The sequence below is a fragment of the Salvelinus fontinalis genome, chromosome 15 (assembly GCF_029448725.1).
Source record: "Salvelinus fontinalis isolate EN_2023a chromosome 15, ASM2944872v1, whole genome shotgun sequence".
Classification (NCBI taxonomy): Eukaryota; Metazoa; Chordata; class Actinopteri; order Salmoniformes; family Salmonidae; genus Salvelinus; species Salvelinus fontinalis.
The window spans coordinates 32,428,435-32,455,390 of record NC_074679.1 but is presented as its reverse complement, the minus strand read 5'-3'; the positions used below and the strand labels follow the sequence as shown (position 1 = coordinate 32,455,390).

The window sequence follows — 26,956 nt, the reverse complement described above, 5'->3', positions numbered from 1 at the left end:
ATTACAGATATTTTCACCCTATTTAACATCCAGGTTTTGCATTAAGAATCTATTTCTTCTGAGACATGGAAGGGTAGCCTACCGCTGAGCGTCACATTGACATGTTTAATTAAAAGCCACGTAGGCTATTTCAGGAGGGACTTATTGTGTCACCTCTTAAAATGGTGCATTAGCTTAAATACTTATGTGGCACTAATGATGGATCAGGTGATCACGGGTTTTCTTCTTCAGCTTGAGCTTGCAGGCACCATTAGGGGCTCCTGAGTGGTGCAGCAGTCTAAGGCATTTCATCTCAGTCCTAAAGGTGTTACAACAGACCCTGGTTCGATTCCAGGCTGTATCACAACCGGCCTTGATTGGGAGTCCCGTAGAGCTGGCATTGAAACAGAATGCAGTGAGGTTGTTTCACAGCACATATTTCATGCTCCCTCTGAAGTAATGCGCTGACCCTTGAGATGTTTACTGGTCAACCCCTACAGTCTACTCAGACACTCAGATAAAGTGCATGCCACAGGGAGCAGGTCATGGAAAGTCTTGCGTTTGACTAAGTGCTACTCATGACACATGCTTGCTTGAACATTTGCAATGTTCTAAAAGGCTTGGTGTTTGATTAGGAGAGGAAGTTTAAGAAAGCTGTTCGAGTCCCCTTCGACACAGACATGCGGTCCACTTTTCCTCACCCAACCCACATAAACAGCGTCCCCTGTTGGCGCGTGCGTGCAGTGACGGGTGAGAGTTGGAAGTTGAGAGGTCGTAGTATGAGGTAAAAAGGTAGCTAGCTGGTGCTGCGACAGCTGCAAAGCTTGCATCCATCTCGCGCTGTTAACTTTCATAAATGCAAGTTTTATAACCAATAATAGTTTTGCTTCTACTTAGCATGCGTTTACTACAACCAGGCGTCAGAAAAATAGTTTTCGCTTCAGCAACTGGTTTTATGCTTGCTAACGCTAGCTATCTAGCTGGCTAGTATGTCGCAACCAAGTTGTTGACATTTCTTCTGGCCGCACCCGACTTGTGCTCATTGTAGCGAATTTGGTGTGAAGAACATTCAGGTGGGTGGCAATTTTTTTGTGTTTTATGGTTACATTTCTCACAATACTCTGATATTGAGTGAAACTTTGTTGTACGAAACAGTTTGCAAATCAGTGTTGTCAAGCCAACTCTTGCCAACATTAGGAAGTTAGGCTAGCTAGCTAACAGGCTTGCTGTAATGGACTGGCTGAGCTAGCTAACTAATTTAGCGTGTTAGCTAAGCAGCTAAAAGAAAAGCAGACGCGTATACGTTACTTAGATTACATTTCAGGTAAAGTATTGTTTTGTTTTTTGAACAAACTAGCTAACAATTGGCTATGTTTACATCCGATACTATCTCACAGGACACATTGTAATTTGTGCAGGGATGCAGAACTAACGTTACCTAACAATTAGCTATGTTTACAGCTGACACTATTTCACAGGAACACACATTGTAATTTATGCAGGGGTGCAGAACTAAGTATTCCATGTCAAGGTAGAGAAATAGCCTTCATTGCAACCAGTAGCTAGAAAGGATTTATCCAGTATTGTATCCAATAATCCCTGTCTTTGAGTTTAAATAAAGGTGTGCTGTTAGATTGCGAAAATGGCTTGGCTCATGATGATCAAATTAAGTCTAGCTATCCTTTTTTTGTTTAGACTAAATCATCAACCGAATTAAACTGCTTTCTCTCTGTCAGTATGAGTTTTTCACAGTGATTAAGCAGACCCCATGAATAAACTCACATGCCCTCTGTCACCAATGCAAATCCTCAGTGGTGATGTCCATTATCAAGCATTTCTAGGCCTATTCACTCTTAATGGTATTTTTGAAGAACTTTCAGGTTGTTATCCATGCACATTCACAGTACACATACACGTTCTTCACAAGGTGTTTCTTTTAGGAGGAGGGAAGGCAGTGCTTTATGTGGGCCTCTGTGGGCACGGTATCCTGGCCAACTTCCCTGACCCTGATAAGAGCCCTAGCTGGATGGTTTACCTCCCAGATATGAAATCATCACTACTCTGGCACCATTGTGCTATTCAAGTCCAATCAGTGTGTCCTGTCTATTGCCCTGACTTCAATGGCCTACTGAGGTGGAATAGCCCATGTGATGCAATTCAAGTGCAATGGACATTGTACTGTGATACATGGATAATGCCACACTTGTAACTACTGGTTAATAATTGGGCCACAGTTAGGCCTAGTTAATGTTGTTGAGATCTACTCAGTTCATGTTGAAAGTAGGCTGACCTTAGTCTACTGTATGAACACTGACTAGATCTACAGGCAGTGCAGGGCTTGAAATTCAGGTACATTTCTCAGTGGCAAAATGGGCCAGTGCCAACTGAAAGCTACTGCCTGGAATAAAAAATAAATAAAAATATATATATATATATATAATACTGGCCTTGGCCAAGATCTTACAAAGCGGATAATAATTGAATTACAATGTGTCATATTTATGTTGATTGTTTGGAGGGGGAAAATAAATAAAACCTGTGCAATCTAAAAAAGGGTGTTTGTTTTAGTTATTAAACTTCTTGACGCACAGATCCCTTTAGCAGGATCATTTTCATCATCAACCGCTGAATTGCAGAACGCCAAATTCAAAAAAAAAAAAATGCAAAAAAAATGTATATTCAAGAAATCACAAGTGCAATATAGCAAAACACAGTTTAGCTTGTTGTTAATCCACCTGTCGTGTCAGATTTTGAAAATATGCTTTACGACGAAAGCAATCCAAGCGTTTTTGAGTTTATCGATCACTAGACAAAACATAAGATCACCTAGCAGCAATGTAGATTGGTCACGAAAGTCAGAAAAGCAATCAAATTAATCGCTTACCTTTGATCTTCGGATGTTTGTACTCACGAGACTCGCAGTTACACAATAAATTTTCCTTTTGTTTGATAAAGATTATTTTTATATAAAAAAAAACTCAATTTGTTTGGTGCGTTATGTTCAGTATTCCACAGCCTTAGGCATGTCATCAAGGCTTGACAAATTCCAAATAGTATCCGTAAAGTTCGTGGAAACATGTCAAACGTTTTTAATAATCAATCCTCAGGTTGTTTTTAACATAAACAATCGATAATATTTCAACTAGACTAAACTATTCAATACTGGAGAGAAAGAAAATGTCTAGCTACCAGTGTTGCACGCATGAACTAATGGAAGGACATCGGCCATCCACTGACGCGATTTGATAAATCTCGCTCATTTTTTCAGAATAAAAGATTGAAACTATGTCTAAAGACTGCTCACACCCTGAGGAAGCCACATGAACAGGAATCTGGTTGATATCCCTTTAAATGGACAAAAGGCAGGCAATGGAACAGTGATTTTTCAAAATAAGAGTCACTTCCGGGTTGGATTTCCTCAGGTTTTTGCCTGCAAAATCAGTTCTGTTATACTCACAGACACTATTTTAACAGTTTTGGAAACTTTAGAGTGTTGTCTATCCAAATCTACCAGTTATATGCATATCATATCTTCTGGGCCCGAGATGCAGGCAGTTTAATTTGGGCATGCATTTCATCCAAAATTCCGAATACCCTAGAGAACTTAACTGGGAATATTGAAGACTCATATTAAAAGGAACCACCAGCTTTCATATGTTCTGAGCAAGGAACTTAAACGTTAGCTTTTTTACATGGCACGTATTGCACTTTTACTTTCTTCAACACTGTTTTTGCGTTATTTAAACCAAATTGTACATGTTTCATTATTTATTTGAGACTAAATTTATTTTATTTATGTATTATAGTAAGTTAAAATGTGTTCATTCAGTATTGTTGTAATTGTCATTATTACAAATATGTATAAAAATCGGCATCGTTTTATTTTTTGGGGTCCTCCAATAATCGGTATCGGCATTGAAAAATCATAATCGGTCAACCTCTAGCCTGAATGCCAAGCGTCACGTCTGGAGGAAACCTGCCACCATCCCTACGGTGAAGCATGGTTGTGGCAGCATCATACTGTGGGGATGTAATTCAGCAGCAGGAACGGGGAGACTAGTCAGGATCGAGGGAAAGATGAACGGAGCAAAGTACAGAAAGATCCTTGACGATAACCTGCTCAGGACCTCAGACTGGGGCAACGGTTCATCTTCCAACAGGACAACGACCCTAAGCACACAGCCAAGACAACGCAGCAGTGGCTTCGGAACAAGTCTCTGATTGTCCTTGAGTGGCCCAGCCAGAGCCCGGACAACCTCTGGAGAGACCTGAAAATAGCTGTACAGCAACGCTCCCCATCCAACCTGACAGAGCTTGAGAGGATCTGCAGAGAAGAATGGGAGAAACTCCCCAAATACAGGTGTGTCAAGCTTGTAGCGTCGTACCAAAGAAGACTCGAGGCTGTATTCACTGCCAAAGGTGCTTCAACAGAGTAATGAGGAAAGGGTCTGAATTCTTATTTTGTTTTTCTTGGTTGTAAATTATTTTGCTTTGTCATGGGGTTTTCTGTGTAGATTGATTTGGCGGGGGGTGCAATTTAATCAATTTTAGAATAAGGCTGTAATGTAACAACGTGAGAAGTCCAAGGGTCTGAATAGGTAACGAATGCACTGTATTTCAATGATATAGAAATGATCATTTTATTGGTAGTATATATGGTTAGTGTGTGTGTGTATATATGGTTAGCAGATGTTAATGCGACTGTAGAGAAATGCTTGTGCTTCTAGTTCCGACAGTGCCGTAATATCTAACAATTCCACAACTACCTAATACACACATCTACGTAAGGGATGGAATAAGAATATGTACATATAAATATATGGATGATCAATGACAGAGCAGCATAGGCAAGATGGTACACTGCTCAATAAAATAAAGGGAACACTTAAACAACACAATGTAACTCCAAGTTAATCACACTTCTGTGAAATCAAACTGTCCACTTAGGAAGCAACACTGATTGACAATAAATTTCACATGCTGTTGTGCAAATGGAATAGACAAAAGGTGAAAATGATAGGCAATTAGCAAGACACCCCCAAAAAAGGAGTGATTCTGCAGGTGGTGACCACAGACCACTTCTCAGTTCCTATGCTTCCTGGCTGATGTTTTGGTCACTTTTGAATGCTGGCGGTGCTCTCACTCTAGTGGTAGCATGAGACGGAGTCTACAACCCACACAAGTGGCTCAGATAGTGCAGTTCATCAATGATGGCACATCAATGCGAGCTGTGGCAAAAAGGTTTGCTGTGTTTGTCAGCGTAGTGTCCAGAGCATGGAGGCGCTACCAGGAGACAGGCCAGTACATCAGGAGACGTGGAGGAGGCCGTAGGAGGGCAACAACCCAGCAGCAGGACCGTTACCTCCGCCTTTGTGCAAGGAGGTGCACTGCCAGCGCCCTGCAAAATGACCTCCAGCAGGCCACAAATGTGCATGTGTCTGCTCAAACGGTCAGAAACAGACTCCATGAGGGTGGTATGAGGGCCCGACGTCCACAGGTGGGGGGTTGTGCTTACAGCCCACACTGTGCAGGACGGTTGGCATTTGCCAGAGAACACCAAGATTGGCAAATTCGCCACTGGCGCCCTGTGCTCTTCACAGATGAAAGCAGGTTCACACTGAGCACATGTGACAGACGTGACAGAGTCTGGAGACGCCGTGGAGAACGTTCTGCTGCCTGCAACACACACAAACACTGTTTCCTGAAGCTTTGAGGGAACATCCTCCAGCATGACCGGTTTGGCGATGGGTCAGTCATGGTGTGGGGTGGCATTTCTTTGTGGGGCCGCACAGCCCTCCATGTGCTCGTGAGAGGTAGCCTGACTGCCATTAGGTACCGAGATGAGATCGTCAGACCCCTTGTGAGACCATATGCTGACACATGCACATTTGTGGCCTGCTGGAGGTCATTTTGCAGGGCTCTGGCAGTGCACCTCCTTGCACAAAGGCGGAGGTAGCGGTCCTGCTGCTGGGTTGTTGCCCTCCTACGGCCTCCTCCACATCTCCTGATGTACTGGCCTGTCTCCTGGTAGCGCCTCCATGCTCTGGACACTACGCTGACAGACACAGCAAACCTTTTTGCCACAGCTCGCATTGATGTGCCATCTCTGGATGAACTGCACTACCTGAGCCACTTATGTGGGTTGTAGACTCCGTCTCATGCTACCACTAGAGTGAGAGCACCGCCAGCATTCAAAAGTGACCAAAACATCAGCCAGGAAGCATAGGAACTGAGAAGTGGTCTGTGGTCACCACCTGCAGAATCACTCCTTTTTTGGGGGTGTCTTGCTAATTGCCTATAATTTCCACCTTTTGTCTATTCCATTTGCACAACAGCATGTGAAATTTATTGTCAATCAGTGTTGCTTCCTAAGTGGACAGTTTGATTTCACAGAAGTGTGATTGACTTGGAGTTACATTGTGCTGTTTAAGTGTTCCCTTTATTTTTTGGAGCAGTGTATATAGAACAATATATACATATGAGATGAGTAATGCAAGATACGTAAACGTTAGTAAAGTGACTAGAGACCCATTTATTGAAGTGGCCAATGATTTAGAGTCTGTATGTAGGCAGCAGCTTCTCTGTGTTAGTGATGGCTGTTTAACATTCTGATGGCCTTGAGATTGAAAAACAGCTTCTGTCTCGGTTCCATCTTTGATGCACCTGTACTGACCTCGCCTTCTGAATGTTAGGGTTGAACAGGCAGTGGCTTGGGTGGTTGTCGTTGATCTTTTTGGCCTTCCTGTGACATCAGGTGATGTGGGTGTCCTGGAGGGCAGGTAGTTTGCCCCCGGTGATGCAATGTGCCAACCGCACCACCCTCTGGAGAGCCTTGCAGTTGTGGGCGGTGCAGTTGCCGTACCAGGCGGTGATACAGCCCTACAGAATGCTCTCAATTGTGCATCTGTAAAAGTTTGAGGGTTTTAGGTGACAACAAATTTCCTCAGCCTCCTGAGGTTGAAGAGGCGCTGTTGCGCCTTCATCAAACTGTGTGTCTGTGTGGGTGGACCAATTCAGTTTGTCTGACGTGTACGCCGAGGTACTTAACTTTCCACCTTCTCCACTGCTGTCCTCGTCGATGTGGATAGGTGGGTGCTCCCGCTGCTGTTTCCTGAAGTCCACAATCATCTCCTTTGTTTTGTTGACGTTGAGTGAGAGGTTGTTTTCCTGACACCACACTCCGAGTGCCCTCACCACCTCCCTCTAGACTGTCTCGCCGTTGTTGGTAATCAAGCCCACTACTGTTGTGTCGTCTTCAAACTTGATTGAATTGGAGGCGTGCATGGCCACGCAGTCACGGGTGAACAGGAAGTACAGGAGGGGGTGGCTGAGCACGCACCCTTGTGGGGCCCCAGTGTTGAGGATCAGAGACGTGGTGATGTTGTTTCCTACCTTCACCACCTGGGGGCGGCCTGTCAAAGTCCAGGACCCAATTGCACAGGGGCAGAGTTCAGACCCAGGGCCTCAAGCTTAATGATGAGCTTTGAGGGAACTATGGTGTTGAATGCTGAGCTGTAGTCAATGAACAGCATTCTTACATGGTTATTACTTTTTTCCAGATGGGATAGGGCAGTGTGATGGCGATTGCATCGTCTGTGGACCTGTTGGGGCGGTATGCAAATTGGAGTGGGACTAGGTGGAGGTGATATGATCCTTCACTAGTCTCTCAAAGCACTTCATGATGACAGAAGTGAGTGCTACAGGGGCGATAGTCATTTATTTCAGTTCTTTTTGTCATCTTGGGTACAGGAACAATGTTGAATAGTTCTAGTCACGGGTACATCCTGTTTGAGTTTCTGCCAATAGGACGGTAGGAGCATTTGAAGAAGGGAGGGCGGGGGAGGGCCGTGTTTGCATCGCGGAAGTTAGAGTAGCAGTGATCCAGTGTATTGCTCGTACAAGTGCTGCAATCAATATGGTGATAGAATTTAAGTAGCCTTGTTCTCAAATTTGCTCATGTTCATTCAATTGAGTTTTTTGTTTAGCTACCATCTAATTTTTGAAATATCATGAGCTATCATGTGTGTAGTGATGCACCAAATCTTTAGTGCATTTTTATAGGATAAGCATTAGGGTTGCACAATTTGGGAAATATTCAGAGGTGGAAACTTTCTGTGGGAATTAACGGGAATATATGGGAATTAATATTAATACCATTTTTAAATATAGATGTTTTTTGCATTGGATATATTTACCATATCATATGGCGACAAACATAAACCTTTTACCTTATCATAAGTAGACTTAATTAAATCCTTCCAATAGAAATAAAAAAAACTATTTAGTTATGAATTGAACATTAATTAAATGAGTTGACTCTTCACGTGATGATTTCATTGAATAAAAGAAAGGGAATATTGAATGATCCCCAATGAGCCATCGCATTTCCAAAAAACATTTTCAACATATGTCTGTAAAATGATAGTCTAGAAACAAAAGCTTTGGTTGTCTTCCTCTCAGGCTTCCATGTCTTCTCCCTGGACCTCAATGTCCACCTCTTGAACATCAGTCTGAGGCCTCATCTTCACTGTCACTTTCTAACCTTGTTGAGGATGGCTCGTTGTCAGGCTCAAAAAGCCACACATTTGCCCGGATGGCCACCAATTTTTCAACCCTTGTATTGGTCAGCCTGGTGTGTGTTCCCAAACACGGGCCAGTTGTGCTCTGAGGTGGCTGATGCTAGTGGGATTTGGAGGATGATGGAGGCAACCGGGGAAAGAGCCTCAGATCCACAAAGTCCCTTCCACCAGGTGGCTGATGCAATATGGCAGTCATGTTAACATATCTCATCTCCATCCCAAAGCCCTTGCTTGGAAGTGTACTTCACTAGAATGCCAAGAACCTTGCCCTCATCCAGGCCAAGGTGGCGAGACATGGTAGTGATGACACCATAGGCCTTGTTGAGCTCTGCACCAGACATATGCTCTTGCCAGCATACTTGGGGTCAGACATGTACGCTTCAGGCAGAAGTCTTCATGCTTTTTGATGCATTTCAGAACTGCAGTTTCCTCTGCTTGGAGCAACAGTGAAGTGGGCAGGGCAGTATGGATTTCTTCTCTTACATCTGCATGCAGTCTGAACATCAGACAGGATGGCATTGTCTCCCTCAATCCGTGCAATGGCTACTGCTATAGGTTTCAGGCTGCTTACCACTCTCTCCCAAAATAGATCATCCAGGAGGATCCTCTTGATGGGGCTGTCCATATCGACCGACTGTGATATGGCCATTTCTTGGAGAGACTCCTTCCCCTCCAGGAGAATGTCAAACATGATAACAACACCCCCCCCCCCCCCCCCCCCCCCCCCCCCCATCGGGTGTTGCTGGGCAGCTTCAATGTGGTGATCTTATTCTGCTCACTTTGCTTGGTGAGGTAGATTACTGCAATAACTTGAGGACCCTTCACATACCTAACCATTTCCTTGGCTCTCTTGTAGTGTATCCATTGTTTTCAGTGCCATGATGTTGTTGAGGAGCAGATTCAATGCATGAGCAGCACAGCCAATGGGTGTGATGTGAGGGTAGGACTCCTCCACTTTAGACCAAGCAGCCTTCATGTTCACAGCATTGTCTGTCAAACGTGCAAATACCTTCTGTGGCCCAAGGTCATTGATGGCTGCCGTCAGCTCATCTGCAATGTACAGACCGGTGTGTCTGTTGTCCCTTGTCTGTGCTCTTGTAGAATAGTGGTTGAGGGTGGAGATGATGTAGTTAATTATTCCTTGCCCACAAACATTCGACCACCCATCAGAGATCACTGCAATACAGTCTGCTTTCTCTATGATTTGCTTGACCTTCACTTGAATTCTGTTGAACTCTGCATCCAGCAAATTAGTAGATAAAGCATGTCTGGTTGGAGGGATGTATGCAGGGCAAAGAACATTCAGAAATATCTTCCAATAAACATTGCCTGTGAGCATCAGAGGTGAACCAGTTGCGTACACAGCTCAAGCAAGACATTAATCAGCATTTCTCTGACTACGTTCCTCCATTGAGTCAAAAAAACGTCTAATTCCAGGAGGACCATGAGCTGTTGCTATCGATAAGGTGTCTGATTCATCATTTTCACCTCGAATAGAAGAAGGACTTTTGTCACAGGTTGTGAGCGCTGAGGGATCTTTATGCACTTGGCCAGATTCTTCACATATGATTTGGCACAGTATTTGCAAATGTACACTGCTTTTCGTTCTACATTAGCTGCAATGGAATGTCTCCACACATCAGATATTACCCGTGGCATTTTCCTGTAAAGATTGGGGGGAAATGTAGGGGGAAAAACCTAATACAATTCCATGTACAGGTAAACAGTTAGGTAGTTAGATGTTTTAAAATGAAACGGTTATGGAAACAGGTGAATTAGCACTCCTCAGTTAGCAGGCTTAAGCAAGCTAAAACCCACATGGTAGCAAAAACTAACTAGCAGAAATTGTTAAATCATTTCCAACTTGTTAACACACTTTGCAGTAAGCAAATATTTACTAGTTAACAAAAAATCATGTATGTCATATAAAATATATTCACTCCACCCAGTATTGTAATCAAAACTTACAGAAAGAATGAAGTCCTTGGCTCAGACAGTGTAGTAGTGTGGGCTCAATAGCATCTCATTAGTGTGCGAGATCTTGAGAATCAGCTGTACATGTGATGGAAGAATGCACTGTGCATGCAGAGGGTTGCAATTCCATTGACTTGGGGACAGTTTAACCAAAATATGCCACAAGACCTAGAATTGTATTATTCTTATACCACAAAAAAAGGTTCACTGTTATAAGCAATTTTTTAAAATGAATTTAGCAAAATTCCCCAAAACTTCCCATTGAAAGTTTTCGGAAAGTTTCCGACCCTTTGCAACCCTAGTAAGCATTAGAATAAGCCACCTCGGTATTTGCAACCATATTTGATCATATATCTCTAGGAGCTAATTCGTTGTCAGTATTGTGGAATAATTCTGTTAAGGTAAGATTTTTGAATGGAGAAAGCTGACCCAAGGGCAGTGCTGCCTTTTTGATTCAATCAGTATCGACACATGCCTCAACGACGCAATGAGAGAACGTTCTCTTTAGGTGGTGTTCTGGGATTCATGTTACATCTTTGACGGTTGTAGGAAAGATGCATCGTTAAAACACTCGTAAGCCTAAATTCCATTGCTATCGGGAAACCAGGCCCTGGAGGGTTTCCAAAACCTCCCCGGGCCAGCGGGAAGCCCTGTATGTTGATTCCTGCTGTGTATTGATCATTAGCACAACTAAGCCTTTCACTCTCCCTGACCTTTATCGGAGATCCAATGGAAACAAGTCATTAAAGTGTTGTTTTTTTCTCCCCCCACTGACTAACCCTTCACTCCCTGCAAACTGCACAGCTCATCAGACTGCAGCAATTAGCTGTGAGCATAGTGGTGATGGAACCCAGGGGTAGAAGTCCTCTGTTTTTCCACTGCAACTGTTCAGCTAGACTAACTCACTAGTTCAGTTAGAGGCCAGTGTGGCTCAGTTGGTAGAGCATGGCACTTGCAATGCCACAGTTCGATTCCCACGGGACCAGTACGAAAAATGTATGCACTCACTACTATAAGTCGCTCTGAATAGAAGTATGCCAAATTACTAAAATGGAAGAAATTAAATGGAATTACTTAGGCTATGGTTTAGAGAGCAGAGAACCAAGAATGGGCAAGACTCGGCTTGCTGTTTAGACATGGTTGAGCTCTCATTTCAATTTGCTCTATGGTGATATCTGGTCTAGACTCAGACTGGAATGCAATACCATTGCCAGAGTATGCAGGGTCAGACTAACAGCAAACATTCTGCATTGCAGTTAGGCAAGATCATATTTTAGGCAATGCTCTGTGGACATTGCTATGGTGATTTGAATAAACATTTCATCAAACCTCATCTTATGATTTTATTACAGGTTGTCTTCAGGTCCTTTATTTTAAGACTGACCTTTTTATCAGATTTTAAAAGGCCTTAAAAGCAGGGTAGGTAGCCTATATAATTTGATAGTATTGTCTAACTAGTGTTTCCCCAATGTATTTTTTTTAATGACTAAAATCAAATAAAGTATGTATAACATTTTATGGAGCAATATATTTTTTAATAACATAGTCTTTGAACTAACAATCACTAAAATAAAAACTAGACAGTCAAGTAGAATCTAATATTCCAAAAATGTCATGGCATGGGGTCCCCATTTTTTTATTTTTGTGATAATGTTTGAGTCACTCTGATGACAATGTGTAGAATTACAGGAAACTAGCATTAAAGAGCTGAACATTCCAATAGGCATGTGTGTTATTTTGTTGCTCATTAGAAAAACCATATTTCAGTCTTGGTGTGTTTCCTGAACGATTCTGCTTTTGGTTTATTATATTAATTATATTTGTCCCCCATGAGACACTGAAGCCTATTTCACTTCCTCAAAATCCCCAGAATGAAACCAAGATGACTCAAGACATCTAATAAATGTTTATTTTTGCTGAGGATGTTTTAGTTGTGCAATTTTACATCTAACTAAGGTGTTTGGCGCTGTATTTCTCAAGTAAAAAAAAAAATGTCTTATGTAAACAAAGTCTGAGCTGCTCGGCAGGTCTGTCTCATTGTCTATGCTATTGGATAGAGTGCAATCACTGCAGCTGTTCACCCAATGTTAGTGGGCAAAAGGACATCGTCAAATCAAAACCCAACCTTCATTTACCTGTTGTGACGCACAAATGTGCCAAACTCCATTTCAGACAAAATGAACCTATTTACACTTTGTAGTCAATGTCGACACTAGAATAACTGTTTTCAATAGGCCGTTTTCAAAGGGATTCATTGCTTTTTAAAGGCACTCTCTTTTTAAAACTGTAAAATGTTTTCTCCACCCCATGGCAAAATGTGTAGTATTGTAGGAAATTTGATTTAACTCACATTTTATTGGTTGCATACACACATTTAGATGTTATTGAGGGTGTATGCTTGTGTGTTCTAGCTCCAACAGTGCAGTAATATCTAACAATAGACACATGTTAAAAACAAAAGAATGGAATTAATAAATATTAGGTTGAGCAACGTTAGAGAGTCCGGAGTATAAATATGCAGTGCATTTGGAAAGTATTCAGACTCCTTCACTTTTCCACATTTTGTTACTTTAGCCTTTTCTAAAAATGATAATTTTTCCCCCCTCAACACAATACCCCATAATGACAAAGCAAAAAAAAATATATTTTTGCACATTTATTAAAAACGTAACTTATATGAAATTCACATAAGTATTCAAGCTCTTTACTCAGTACTTTGTTAAAGCTCCTTTTGGCAGCGATTCTTCTCTGCAGATCCCTTCAAGCTCTGTCAGGTTGGATGGGTAGCGTAGCTGCACAGCTATTTTCAGGTTTCTCCAGAGATGTTCGATCAGGTTCAAGTCCGGGCTCTGGCTAGGCCACTTTCAGAGCCTTGTCCCAAAGCCACTCCTGTGTTGTCTTGGCTGTGTGCTTAGGGTTGTTGTCCTGTTGGAAGGTGAACCGTTGCCCCAGTCTGAGGCCCTGAGCAGGTTTTTCTCAAGAATCTTTCTGTATTTTGCTCCGTTCATCGTTCCCTCGATCCTGACTAGTCTCCCAGTCCCTGCTGCTGAAAAACAAACCCACAGCATGATGTCAATTGGTCTGAATACTTTCCAAATGCACTGTACATATGAAGTCAAATCTAATTTTATTGGTCACATACACATGGTTAGCAGATGTTATTTGCGAGTGTAGCGAAATGCTTGTAAGGACTAGAAGCGAGGCAGCCCTCTGTCGGGTCCATCAAGTGGGTAAAACAGTATGTAAACATTTATTTTAAGTGACCAGTGTTCCATGACTACGTACATAGGGCAGCAGCCTCTAAGGTACATGGAAGAGTAACCGGGTGGTAGCCGTCTAGTGACAGTGACCTAAAGTTCATGGCATTGTACTGGGCAGGGGCTGGCTAGTGGTGTCTCTTTAACAGACTGATGGCCTTGACATATAAACTGTTTTACAGTCTCTCGGGACCAGCTTTGATGCACCTGTACTTACCTCGACTTCTTGATGGTAGCAGGTTGAACAGGCCATGGCTGAGGTCCTTGATGACCTTCTTGGCCTTCCTGTGTCACCGGGTGCTGTAGATGCAGGCAGTGAGCCCCCGGTGACGTGTTGGACAGACCGTACCACCCTCTGGAGAGCCCTACAGTTGTAGGCGGTGCAGTTGATGTACCAGGCGGTGATACAGCAGGACCAGATGCTCTCAATGGTGCATCTGTGACAGTTTGAGGGTCTTATGGGCCCAAACAAATTTCTTCAGCCTCCTGAGGTTGAAGAGGCGCTGTTTCATGGACCATTTCAGATTGTCAGTGACGTGCACACTGATGAGCTTTTCACCTCCACTGCGGCCCCGTTAATGTGGATTGGGGAGCGTAACTGAAATTTTATTTTCACCCATGTCAAAACATGTAGAATTGCAGAAAATGTCAATTCAAAACGGCAACATTTTCTCTTTGCGACCTCTAAAGCCGTGCCCCACGCTAAGTTTGCCACAGCTGCTGAAAAAATTCTAGGAAAAACACTGAACTAGAGCTGGGACAGTAAACCAAACACTTCTGACGTTGCCTTCCTCTTACCAATGCAATTTTGCTGACATCGGTGATTAGGTGACACAATGTTCCTGCTGATTTTGGGGTTTAAAAAACATTTTGGTCAACAGTAATGTGCAGAATTTGTATTTTTTAATTATTTTATTTAACCTTTTATTTAACTAGGCAAGTCACTTCCTGCAATGAAAGTGTATACCTTGTCCCATTTTCGCTTCACACCTGCTCCCCCCTTTTGCACACTGAGTAAAGCAAGCATACTGACAGTGAGCGAAAGTTTTTAAAACTGTTGGAGTTGAGTCTCTGCTTTGTGAGTATAACAATTATTTCTTAACTGTCAATATAGAGGAAATAGCACCACAAACAGAGAATGTAATTGAGATGAAGCGCCAAAGGAGAGCAGAGGGCATTTGCGGTGAATACCACAAATAACCTATATTGGCCTACAAAAGGGATGCTTTTGCAGGACATTACAGTTTACTGTTAGATCAATTCCATGGCTAAATAGCAACAATATCATATTCAGAGTTTGCAATCTAGCTAATGTGTTTTGAGTTCCCACTTCCTCTGGTGGTAAATGATGTGTAAAATAGCCTAGGCCAATATGTAGAAAAAACATGCAGGCAAATTAATCTCTCAAGGTATCAGGATCCTATTTTGACAAATGTCCATTGTGCATTCCCTGAACATGCTAAATGAAATAGCTGACTTCTTTCATGTGTTACTTGGCACTGGAAAAAGTCAGTCTCAAGCCCTCCCGCTTAGCTACCTTGCTTCGAAGTATAGACATTTGATACCTGAATCACTGAATGAGGGAATTATTTTATAAGACTTTTTGGTTAGTCTGTTACAGCATAATATCTCCAGGAGAGCTACTGGATATGTCATTTTTTGTTGTTGCTGAATAAGCAAATCAGTCGATTGAAATAAATGTAATTAGGCCCTAATCTATGGATTTCACATGATTGGGCAGGGACGCAGCCAATCAGTCCCCCCCCCACCACCCACCACAAAAGTGCCTTTAAATTGAACCTTTATTTAACTAGGCAAGTCAGTTAAAAACAAATTCTTATTTACAATGACGGCGTACACTGGCCAAACCCGGACGACGCTGGGCCAATTGTGCGCCGCCCTATGGGACTCCCAATCATGGCTGGTTGTGTTACAGCCTTGATTCGAACCAGGGTGTCTCTAGTGACTCCTCTACCATTGAGATGCAGTGCCTTAGACCCAAGTGGCGCAGACAGAAATACTCCACTTTTCACCTCTCATCCTCAGAGGACCCTAAAGGTGTGTCCTCCCCACTTCCTGTGTGTGCTCCTAAGCGTGTGTGTTGGGAGTAAGTTGTGGGAGAGAGCAATAACAGGGGAGGTGTAATTGTGCTGAGCCAGGGTGTTCCTCACCTCTGCCACGCTTCATGTTAAAAAACAACTTTTAAACCCCAATCCTGGCTTTGTATGACACACACCTGAGTTGTTAGTGCACCAGTCTATCATCCACTTTGCATGCTGCTGCTGTGAGAGCTGCTGTGTCATGCTGTTGCTATGCATGGTGGTAATGACAATAGGGGGGTTGGGACTGGGAGACTTGTGCAATAACAGCGGTAATTGAGGTGGAGGAGCGTGAACCAGAGGTGAAACACCTGCTTGGTCGAGCAGAGGCTTATACTTTTATCCAAAGCACATGCGTAGCATCCCAATTTTTAGGCCAGTAGCTGACACCTAACAGTAGTTCTGGGAAAGTTTGTCCCACCTGTTGGGTTTCAAATAAAATAATTTGTCACATGTGCTGAATACAACAGGTGTACAACACCTTACTGTAAAATGCTTACTTACAAGCCCTTAACCAACAATGCAGTTTTGATAAAATAGAGTTAATAAAATATTTACTAAATAAACAAATGAAGTTATACAATAAAATAACAATCATGAGGCTATGTACAGGGTACAGAGTCAATGTGTGGGAGTACAGGTTAGTTGAGGTCATTTTTACATGTAAGTAGGGGTAATGTGACTATGAATAGATAATAAACAGTGAGTAGCAGCAGTGTAAAAACAAAAGGGGAGGGGGGGGGGGGGTGTCAATTGATTAAATTAAACGTTTTGGCAGTTTCCTGGACTTTCTGACTGGCCGCCCCAGTTGGTGAAGGTAGGAAACAACATCTCCACTTCACTGACCCTCAACACTGGGGCCCCACAAGTGTGTGTGTGTGCTCAGCCCTCTCCTATACTCCCTGTTTACCCATGACTGCGTGGCCATGCATGCCTCCAACTCAATAATCAAGTTTGCAGACGACACAACAGTAGTGGGCTTGATCACCAACAACAACGAGACAGCCTACAGGGAGGTGAGGGCACTCGGAGTGTGGCGTCAACAAAACAAAGGAGATGATTGTGGACTTCAGGAAACAGCAGAGGGAGACCTCCCCCCCCCCCCCCCCCCCCACCATTGAAAGGTCCGCAGTGCAGAAAGGTGGAACGTTTTAAGTTCCTGGGCATACACATCACAGACAAACTGAAATCGTCCACCCACACAGACAGTGTGGTGAAGAAAGCGCAACAGTGCCTCTTCAACCTCAGGAGGCTGAAGAAATTTGGCTTGTCATCTAAAACCCTGGCAAACTTTTACAGATGCACAATCGAGAGAATCCTGTCGGGATCCTTGAAGGGATCTGCAGGCTGTATCACAGCCTGGTACGGCAACTGCACCGCCCTCAACCGCAAGGCTCTCCAGAGGGTGGCACGGTCTGCACAACGCATCACCGGGGGCAAACTACCTGCCCTCCATGACACCTACAGCACCTGATGTCACAGGAAGGCCAAAAAGATCATCAAAGACAACAACCACCTGAGCCACTGCCTGTTCACACCGCTATCATCCAGAAGGCGAGGTCAGTACAGGTGCATCAAAGCTGGGACCGAGAGATTGAGAAACGGCTTCTATCTCAAGGCCATCAGACCGCTAAACAGCAATCACCAACTCAGAGAGGCTCCTGCCCACATTGAGACCCAATCACTGGACACTTTAATAAATGGATCACTGGTCACTTTAAATAATGCCACTTTAATGTTTACATGCCTTACATTACTCACATCACATGCATATACTGTATTTTATACCATCCACTGCACCTTGCCTATGCCGCTCGGCTGTCGCTCATCCATATACTTATATGTACATATTCTCATTCACCCTTTTAGATTTGTGTGTATTAGGTTGTTGTTGGGAATTGTTAGATATTACTGCACCGTTGGAAATGCACAAGCATTTCGCTACACTCTTATTAACATCTGTGACCAAAACATTTTGATTTGCTGCCGATGCAGGGTAGAAGCTGTTAAGGACCTTTTGGACCTAGACTTGGCATTCCGGTACCGCTTGCCGTGCGGTAGCAGAGAGAAGAGTCTGACTTCGGTGACTGGAGTCTTTGACAATCTTTTGTGGCTTCCTCTGACACCGCCTAGTATATTGGTCCTGGATGGTAGGAAGCTTAGGCCCAGTAATGTACTGGGCTGTATGCATTACCCTCTGTAGCGCCTTGCGGTCAGATGCCGAGCAGTTACCATACCAGGCAGTGATGCAACCGGTCAGGATGCTCTTGATTGTACAGCTGTAGATCTTTTTGAGGATCTGGGGACCCATGACAAATCTTTTCAGTCTCCTGAGGGGGAAAGGTGTTGTCGTGCCCTCTTCACAACTTTCTTGGTGTGTTTGGACCATGATAGTTTTTTGGTGATGTGGACACTAAGGAACTTTAAACTTTCCATAGAGTTCGATAGAGGACTCTAGATGGATAAAACACATTTTGGCATGGTAATTGCCAATGGCTTCCACCATTTTAAAATAGTCAACTTGGTGGGACTCTGGGTTAAGGAAGGAACAATTAGGGAAGCATGTTATATCGGTGAACATATCGGAATCAGTCGATATTAGCTAAAAATGACAACTTCCGTATTGGCCAGATGTATAGTTTAACGCCGATGTGCAAAACTGATGTCAAAGCTGACGTGCATACCTATATGACGTAATGACGCCACATAAAATGTTGCAATACACGTGCAACACAGCATTCCTAACCTAGCCCATGTCTGATGTGTGGATCGAGCATTTGAAAGAGTAAGAACATTTCAGCGAGACAACTCAAAGGCGATATCCATTAACGCCAAGATAATGGAATTGATTGCCCTTGACAATTAACCGTTCTGTCGTGGGTGATGTTGGCCTTCACGACTGGTTGAGCACCGGTACACACTACCAAGTGAGCTATTTTTCAGATGTTGCCCTACCGGAGTTACACAGTAATAGCGTTACTGCTATTAGATTCACAACATACTTTGGAACGCTGTTTGGGTCTTTGCGTGTCAAATAACACTATTTGACGCGTTAAATAAGCTTTTAATTTGACACTTCAAAAAACACAGTTGTATTATAGAAGGATGTGTGTTCTGAAATTGCATGTGCAAGCCAATATTTAGACTAGATAATGTTAAACAAGGTTGGAATGTAAAGCAATGAAATGGGGTATCAGTCTACTCTGTGACCCACAGAACTGAAGAGTTTATGCCAATATTAGCATTGTAGCTCTTATCGCGGGACATAGGTTGACATATATGGCTCAATTCGGTTGTTTAGCGTCCCACCATAAGATCGACGATGTTCTTTGGGTGTCACTGAGTAGACTGATACCCCATGTAATTTATCCACAATCCATAGGGAAGGCTGTACAGTGAAATAAGTTTGAGGTTGTGGACAGGTGTCTTTTATACTGATAACAAGTTCAAACAGGTGCCATTAATACAGGTAACGAGTGGAAGACAGAGGAGCCTCTTAAAGAAGGTACAGGTCTGTGAGAGCCAGAAATCTTGCTTGTTTGTAGGTGACCACATACTTATTTTTCCACCATAATTTGCAAATAAATTCATTAAAAATCCTACAATGTGATTTCTGGATTTTTTTTCTTCTCATTTTGTCTGTCATAGTTGAAGTGTACCTATGATACATTACAGGCCTCTCATCTTTTTAAGTGGGAGAACTTGCACAATTGGTGGCTGACTAAATACAGTACTTTTTTGCCCCACTGTATATATATTTTTTCCACCTTTATTTAGCCAGGTAGGCCAGTTAAACTGTAAATGAGAACTTGTTCTCAAGTCGGAAGTTTACAAACAGCCAAATACATTTAAACTCAGTTTTTCACAATTCCTGACAATTAATCCTAGTAAAAATGCCCTGTCTTAGGTCAGTTAGGATCACCACTTTAATTTAAGAATGTGAAATGTCAGAATAATAGTAGAGAGAATGATTTATTTCAGCTTTTATTTCTTTCATCACATTCCCAGTGGGTCAGAAGTTTACATATACTCAATTAGTATTTTGTAGCATTACCTTTAAATTGTTTAAATTGAATCAAACATTTTGGGTAGCCTTCCACAAGCTTCCCACAAGAAGTTGGGTGAATTTTGGCCCATTGCTCATGACAGAGCTGGTGTAACTGAGTCAGGTTTGTAGGCCTCCTAGCTCGCACATGCTTTTTCAGTTCTGCCCACAAATGTTCTATAGGATCGAGGTCAGGGCTTTGTGATGGCCACTCCAATACCTTGATTTTGTTGTTCTTAAGCCATTTTGCCAAAACTTTGGAAGCATGCTTGGGGACATTGTCCATTTGGAAGACCCATTTGCGACCAAGCTTTAACTTCCTGACTGATGTCTTGAGATGTTGCTTCAATATATCCACATAATTTTCCATCCTCATGAAGCCATCTATATTGTGAAATGCACCAGTGCCTGCTGCAGCAAAGCACCCCACAACATGATGCTGCCACCCCCGTGCTTCACGGTTGGGATGGTGTTCTTCGGCTTGCAAGCCTCCCCCTTTTTCCTCCAAACATAACGATGGTCATTATGGCCAAACAGTTCTATTTTTGTTTCATCAGACCAGAGGACATTTCTTCAAAAAGTACGATCTTGTCCCCATGTGCAGTTGCAAACCATAGTCTGGCTTTTTTTATGGTGGTTTTGGAGCAGTGGCTTCTTCCTTGCTGAGCGGCCTTTCAGGTTATGTTGATATAGGACTCGTTTTACTGTGGATATAGATACATTTGTACGTGTTTCCTCCAGCATCTTCACAAGGTCCTTTGCTGTTCTGAGATTGATTTGCACTTTTCGCACCAAAGTACGTTCATCTCTAGGAGACAGAAGGCATATCCTTCCTGAGCGGTATGACGGCTGCGTGGTCCCATGGTGTTTATACTTGCGTACTATTGTTTGTACAGATGAACGTAGTACCTTCAGGCATTTGGAAATTGCTCCAAAGGAAGAACCAGACTTTTGGAGGTCTACAATCTTTTTTCTGAGGTCTTGGCTGATTTCGTTTGATTTTCCCATGATGTCAAGCAGAGGCACTGAATTTGAAGGTAGGCCTTGAAATACATCCACAGGTACACCTCCAATTGACTCAAATGATGTCAATTAGCCTATCAGAAGCTTCTAAAGCCATGACATAATTTTCTGGAATTTTCCAAGCTGTTTAAAGGCACAGTCAACTTAGTGTATGTACATTTCTGACCCACTGGAATTGTGATACAGTGAAATAATCTGTAAACAATTGTTGTGAAAAATTACTTGTCATGCACAAAGTAGATGCCCCATAAACCTAAATCTGATACACTCCACTCAGCAACTGATTTCTATCAACACTAGTAGACAAAGGGGCAAGACTAGATATCATGTGGAGATTTTCCGTCAGTCTCATTACTGGGTTTTGAATTTCTGCATGTTTATGTTACAGTATGTCTGTTATGTTATACTGATTTTATAATAAAGACCACCGACTGTAAAACAGCAGTAGCTTTTAAAAGAAAGTGGAATATAGGCCAAGGAATATGATGCCAGTATTGAGTGGGCTCCAGATAACATCATTCTCACAACCATGATCCAACAAAAGACACAACTCTAGTAGGCTGGTTTATATGCAAATATATTTAGGCTATTCAGTGAAAATGTGAAATATTCAGGTCTAAGATGAGGTTGTCGGCGAGCTGCATAAAATCCAGTTCCCTGATCACAGCATTTTAGCAGTAAGAAACCCCTGGCTCCGACCCCTATTTACATTCCACAATAGGAATGTCTGCCTTGGTTTTTCCACTGTTTGTGTGGAAATGTAGGAAGATCCACAGAACATGAGGGTTTGCTATTGATGAGGACATAACTCCATTTTGTCTTACGTTAGGCTGGTTCATGATTAATCCAATCCTTCCTCAGTACGCCAAAACTTGTAGTTCCACATCAACATAGGATTTTGGCAGAATTGATTAGCCTACTCTGGAAGTGTTTATCCTACGTATCTCCTTCATGATCAGTTTAATACTGTAGTGAACTAACAAGTTGTCTTCACTGATGCATAAGGAAAGTCCAAATATAAATATGAAGTCATCTCTCTCCTTCCCAGGTATGGCGGTGTCTGTGCGTGGGCTGTACTTTGTGGTGACCCTGTTTCTGGGCAGTTTCTTTGGCAGCATCTTCATGCTGGGTCCTGTGCTACCTCTAATGCTGGTGTCACCCTCCTGGTACCGCTGGATCACAGACCGTATTGTGGCCACCTGGCTCACCCTGCCCGTGGTGAGTCATCTTACCCCTTATCTGTCTCTCTGTCTGCATCCACTTGTGTCTCTTATCACCTTTGTTTGACAACTGTTTCGCCTTTTTGGTTTTGACCTAACATTCTTTGATCTCTTGTCTTGATGTTCTTTGACCTCTCACTGAATTTGTTTTGTACTATTCATGGTGTCTGTGTTTTGGAACCAAATTAAATGAGTCCTTCCTGTTCCTACGTACCTCCCGCCCCCTCCCTACCCCTGTGCAGGCCCTGCTGGAGCTGGTGTTTGGGGTGAAGGTGGTGATCACGGGTGATGGCTTCATCCCAGGGGAGCGCAGTGTGATCATCATGAACCACCGGACGCGTCTCGACTGGATGTTCCTGTGGTGTTGCCTGCTGAGGTACAGCTACCTGCGACTGGAGAAAATCTGCCTCAAGGCCGCCCTCAAAGTTGTGCCAGGCTTCGGTGGGTGTAGGCAACACACATACACCTCAGCATGGGTTACACAGTGAAAAAAATGTATACACACGACTGTAAGTTGCTTTGGATAAAAGAGTGCTAAATGGCATTAATCTGGTTAATTTGCGTCAGGCTGGGCCATGCAGGTGGCCTGCTTCATCTTCATCAAGCGTCGGTGGGAGGAGGACCGCAGCCACATGGAGAACATGCTAGAGTACTTCTGTGACATCAGAGAGCCCCTGCAGCTCCTCCTCTTCCCTGAGGGCACTGACCTCACCGGTAACAGCTTTCAGTGACAACAGTCACTTAGCCAACCAGGGAAAATTCTTATTTACAATAAAGGCCTGGCAAAAGGCCTCCTTCGGGGAAGGGGGCTGGGATTATAAATATAGGACAAAACACACATCATGACAAGCGACAACACTACATAGTTGGTGATGTTTGGTATATGACCAATGTTCTCTCACTTTTACAGTAGTGTGCTAAACCCTATCCAAGAAATGTAATTTATGACAGTCAATTATCCTAGATGCTAACAATATTATTGAGCCTACTTCTCATTTTCTGTTTTTCTCTCTCTCCTGCAGACTACACTAGAGCAAGAAGTGATGACTTTGCGGAAAAGAACGGCCTGCCTAAGTTTGAGTATGTGCTGCACCCCCGCACCACTGGATTCACCTTCATCGTGGACACTCTCCGCAAAGGTCAGGGGTTAACTTTTTCTATATTTACTGTCATTTTTTACCCATGTTGCTGTAACATACAGTAAAGTGAAACCAAGGGTGTTTTACTGGCTGTTTGTATTGTAATCATCTGTCATCACTTGTTATGACAACAGTTAGCCTATGTCAAATGACTCAAGCGTGAAGGAATTATAACAAGCTACATCAGTGTTACCTGTTTTTCTTTAGGAATCTCAGACTAGTACTTCATCAACACTGTGACACATTACAGCACCCCAAGGCATCTCATATTGCCCTGTGAGCTAATCTTGGCAGCCTTCCATCAGTCTTAAATACCGCCGCCTGCGGCGCTTAGCTGGGCACTAACTCACCAAGCAGGTGTTCTGAACCACAGTGATGTCATCGGACTTAGCCCTGTTCCCTCACCTCTGGTGATTGACATGTTATCTAGGTGGTCTTTGTCTGAGTGCGCTGTGCCCCTGGCCTATTTATATCCACTGACTCTCATACAGTACAGTAGGGAGCTCAGGGCTGGCAGGTGTCGTGTCATCCTCCCAGGCTGATATTTCACTCAGGTCCCGGCTCATTGTGTGGTATGGGAGTCGGGCTGCAGGCTTATTTAAGAGACAGGAATGATATAGTGCTCAGTGTGGGAGGCAATCATGTCCGCAATATACTTAGTTAGTTACATTTGACTCAAGGATATGGATCTTCTGCATCAGCATCTACACAAACCCCAGGGTTAAAATAAAGATGCACGTCGGTCATGCATACCTCCCCTCCTTTACAGGAGACAACCTGGATGCCGTCCATGACATCACCGTGGCCTACCCCAAGAACATCCCTCAGACGGAGCGCCACCTGATCCTGGGGCAGTTCCCCCGGGAGATCCACTTCCATGTGCGCCGCTACGAGGCCTCCGCCCTGCCCACATCCCCTTCCGCCCTGCAGGCCTGGACTCAGGAGCGCTGGGCAGAGAAGGAGGTACGCCTGAGGGACTTCTACGCCGCTGAGCCCCGGGGATTCGACAGGGAGGGCATGTGCCGCGTGCCCCCTTGTAAGACGGAGCTCCGCGTGGCTCTGATCAAGGCAGCATCTCTGTTCTACTGGAGCTCTTTCATAGCCTTGTCCTTCGCAGGCCTCTGGCTCTGGGCCCCACTCCGTCTGTACTTCTTAGTGATGATGTGCGTCTACTTCGGCCAGCAGAAGCTGATAGGAGGGCTAGAACTACTGGAGCTGGCCTGTCATCGCTACTGGAAGTCTGTGACTGGGGACGAGAAGGAAAAGATGGTGGACGGGAAGAAGGAGTGATGAGGAAGGGACGGCAGGAGGCTAACGTTTCTGCAGTGTTCAGTGGGGATGCTAGGCCTGAGTCCACAGTTGGGCTTGGTGCATATGCTGGAGGGTCATGGGCAATCTCCCTCGCTTCACAGGGAGTAAAGGGTGAACTGGCAGGCAATGTGCATGGCTTCTAGGGTGAGCTAACCTCAGGGCTGAGGATGCAGAAAAAAAACACAGGAAAGAATGAATGTTGTTCTTCTTGCTGGCTTGCTGGAGTCATAGTAGCTCATCACAGCCATTACGCTGTAAAGCCTTCATGTGTCTGACTGTCTAGCACCTTTGCTGTCTACAATTAAGAGGACTATCATTGGTCATCCTTTTTGTTCTTATGTTTATATTTCGTATCGTGCTAGAACCAGTGTCCATACATGTGTATGGGTTTCATATACAGAATATAATGTCTTAGCCATGTGTTTTAAATTGATTTTATTATTGTTTTGCGTGTTTCCTTGGTAATGTATTTATTTATTTTAAGTGATGGAACAGAGCCATATACATAGCACTCATACATTAGATGTGTGTTTGCTGTGATTATTTTAGTCCATATTTTAACCGTTATTGTTCTGTGTTTAGCCAATGTAGATTATCCATTAGTCTAGCCAAATGAATCACTGTTTCCCGCAAGCAATCATTAGCCAACAAAAAATGATTACCGGTAGAAATGAATGTTATCTGTCCAAGCGATGAGTCAGTTATACACTTAGTGTAGAATTGTTTACTGGCGTTGAATCTGAACACTCTTAAGACATTAAGGTCACTGTCATGCCATTTACATTAAAGGTGCAATATGCAGAAATTGCTTTGCCATTCCCTGGTTGCTAAAATTCTAATAGTTTGCCAAATTTCAGTTTGTGACAAAGCAATGTATAGTGTAGCATATCATTGTACCATCTGAACTGCAGTGAAATATATTTTCAATAACCAAAAATATTGTATTTTCAGCTGTTTTGAAGCTGGTGTACAAAACCGAAAGTAAAAGATGCAAAAACAAAACTTACGGGAAGCATAGAAATAGTGCATATAGAACAGATCTACTGCTTCTTAGACTTGCTTTCAATGATAAAGACAGATCTATAACTCACATTTCTATGTGAATTTGGTCAGGTTGCCCAAAAAGTTACATATTGCAGCTTTAAGCCTTTATAAGTTAAGCTGTTTTCATTGTTTAACTCTTGATAAACCTGATGATTTTTGTATGCATGCTGGAAAAAATTGCTTTTGCAGGAGGAAATCCAAAGGCAAGAATTGGCCATGTGATATAAGAAGGAACCAAACAGAATGTAGTAATCTGCCAAAACTGGGCAGGGCATTTTCACCACGCGTTGCTGACAAAGGTGCTGTGGACTGCAGCAAGACTATCGTGCACTCTGGATGGAATGGGTGACGATTTAGGATTTGAGATCTGTGACTGAGCACATACAAAATCAGCTTTGTTTTCTGCTCTTTTTCGGAACCAACCGAAAGAGGGTCGAAGAATGTCATTGGGCAACACCACACCACAGCATCCACAGAGGACCAGACGTGTAGTGGAAAACTGGTCTTGAAGTCATCCTAATCCAAAAAAGCCTCATGCCCACCTTTCTCTCCCTGGGGAACTGGCATCGATGTTCTCGGTGTGCTAAACTCAATTTAGCGAATGACAACTGAGAAAGCTCTACTGGTTGTGCCAGGGGGAAAAAACATATTTAAATGAGAGCATCAGATTGGGCAGTGCTCTGTCCACTAGTACCTAGCCACTGCTCTCAATGCCACCTCCAACCTTGCCATATATAGAGTTGAACGGTTTCTCGCACAATCCAGAACCGTTTTTATCAATGACACTGTGCACTGTTTGATCTACCGACCACCTCAATGCTGCAGGTCAAATGATCATTTTTGTAAGAGAAGTGTCCTACGTACCAAGTCATAGATGGTTGTCTGTTTTTGTTTCTTGAAATACGAGGCCCTGTTCAAGTGTAGGGGCTGGTTACTGTGATTAGGCTGTGTTAACAATTTTCATCAGCATGTCAATGGTTTACCAAATTACTAATTATCTCTATCACTAGAATCTTTGAACCAGCTAGAATTTCCACAATTCTCCCATCTTTCTCATCTGTTGTCTTTGTTTCCCTATTTCTAGCTTTCTTGGTTGCTCAAAATTCTCTGTTGTGTTTTCTGTTTTTGTTCTTGTCCATAATAGACTCAACTGCTGATGCTGGACTCCTTTACAATCACTGTCCTCAGGTAAATCTTTACTGGCCACTGTTATCAGTTATCACGCTGTTCAATAAAAATCTAATTTCAACCCATGCAGATGCCCTGCTCTGCGTGACTCTAAGAAA

The 26,956-nt window shown here is 43.2% G+C and overlaps 1 protein-coding gene across 1 annotated transcript; it reads left to right on the top strand.

The window, feature by feature from the left end:
• The first annotated feature begins 720 nt into the window (after nucleotides 1-720).
• On the top strand, nucleotides 721-26,956 carry lclat1 (lysocardiolipin acyltransferase 1). The gene is made up of 6 exons (XM_055863473.1): nucleotides 721-1,052; nucleotides 22,005-22,174; nucleotides 22,419-22,617; nucleotides 22,744-22,890; nucleotides 23,199-23,315; nucleotides 24,085-26,956. The coding sequence occupies exons 2-6, from the start codon at nucleotides 22,007-22,009 to the stop codon at nucleotides 24,603-24,605; spliced, it is 1,152 nt and encodes a 383-aa protein (XP_055719448.1). The 5' UTR covers nucleotides 721-1,052; nucleotides 22,005-22,006; the 3' UTR covers nucleotides 24,606-26,956.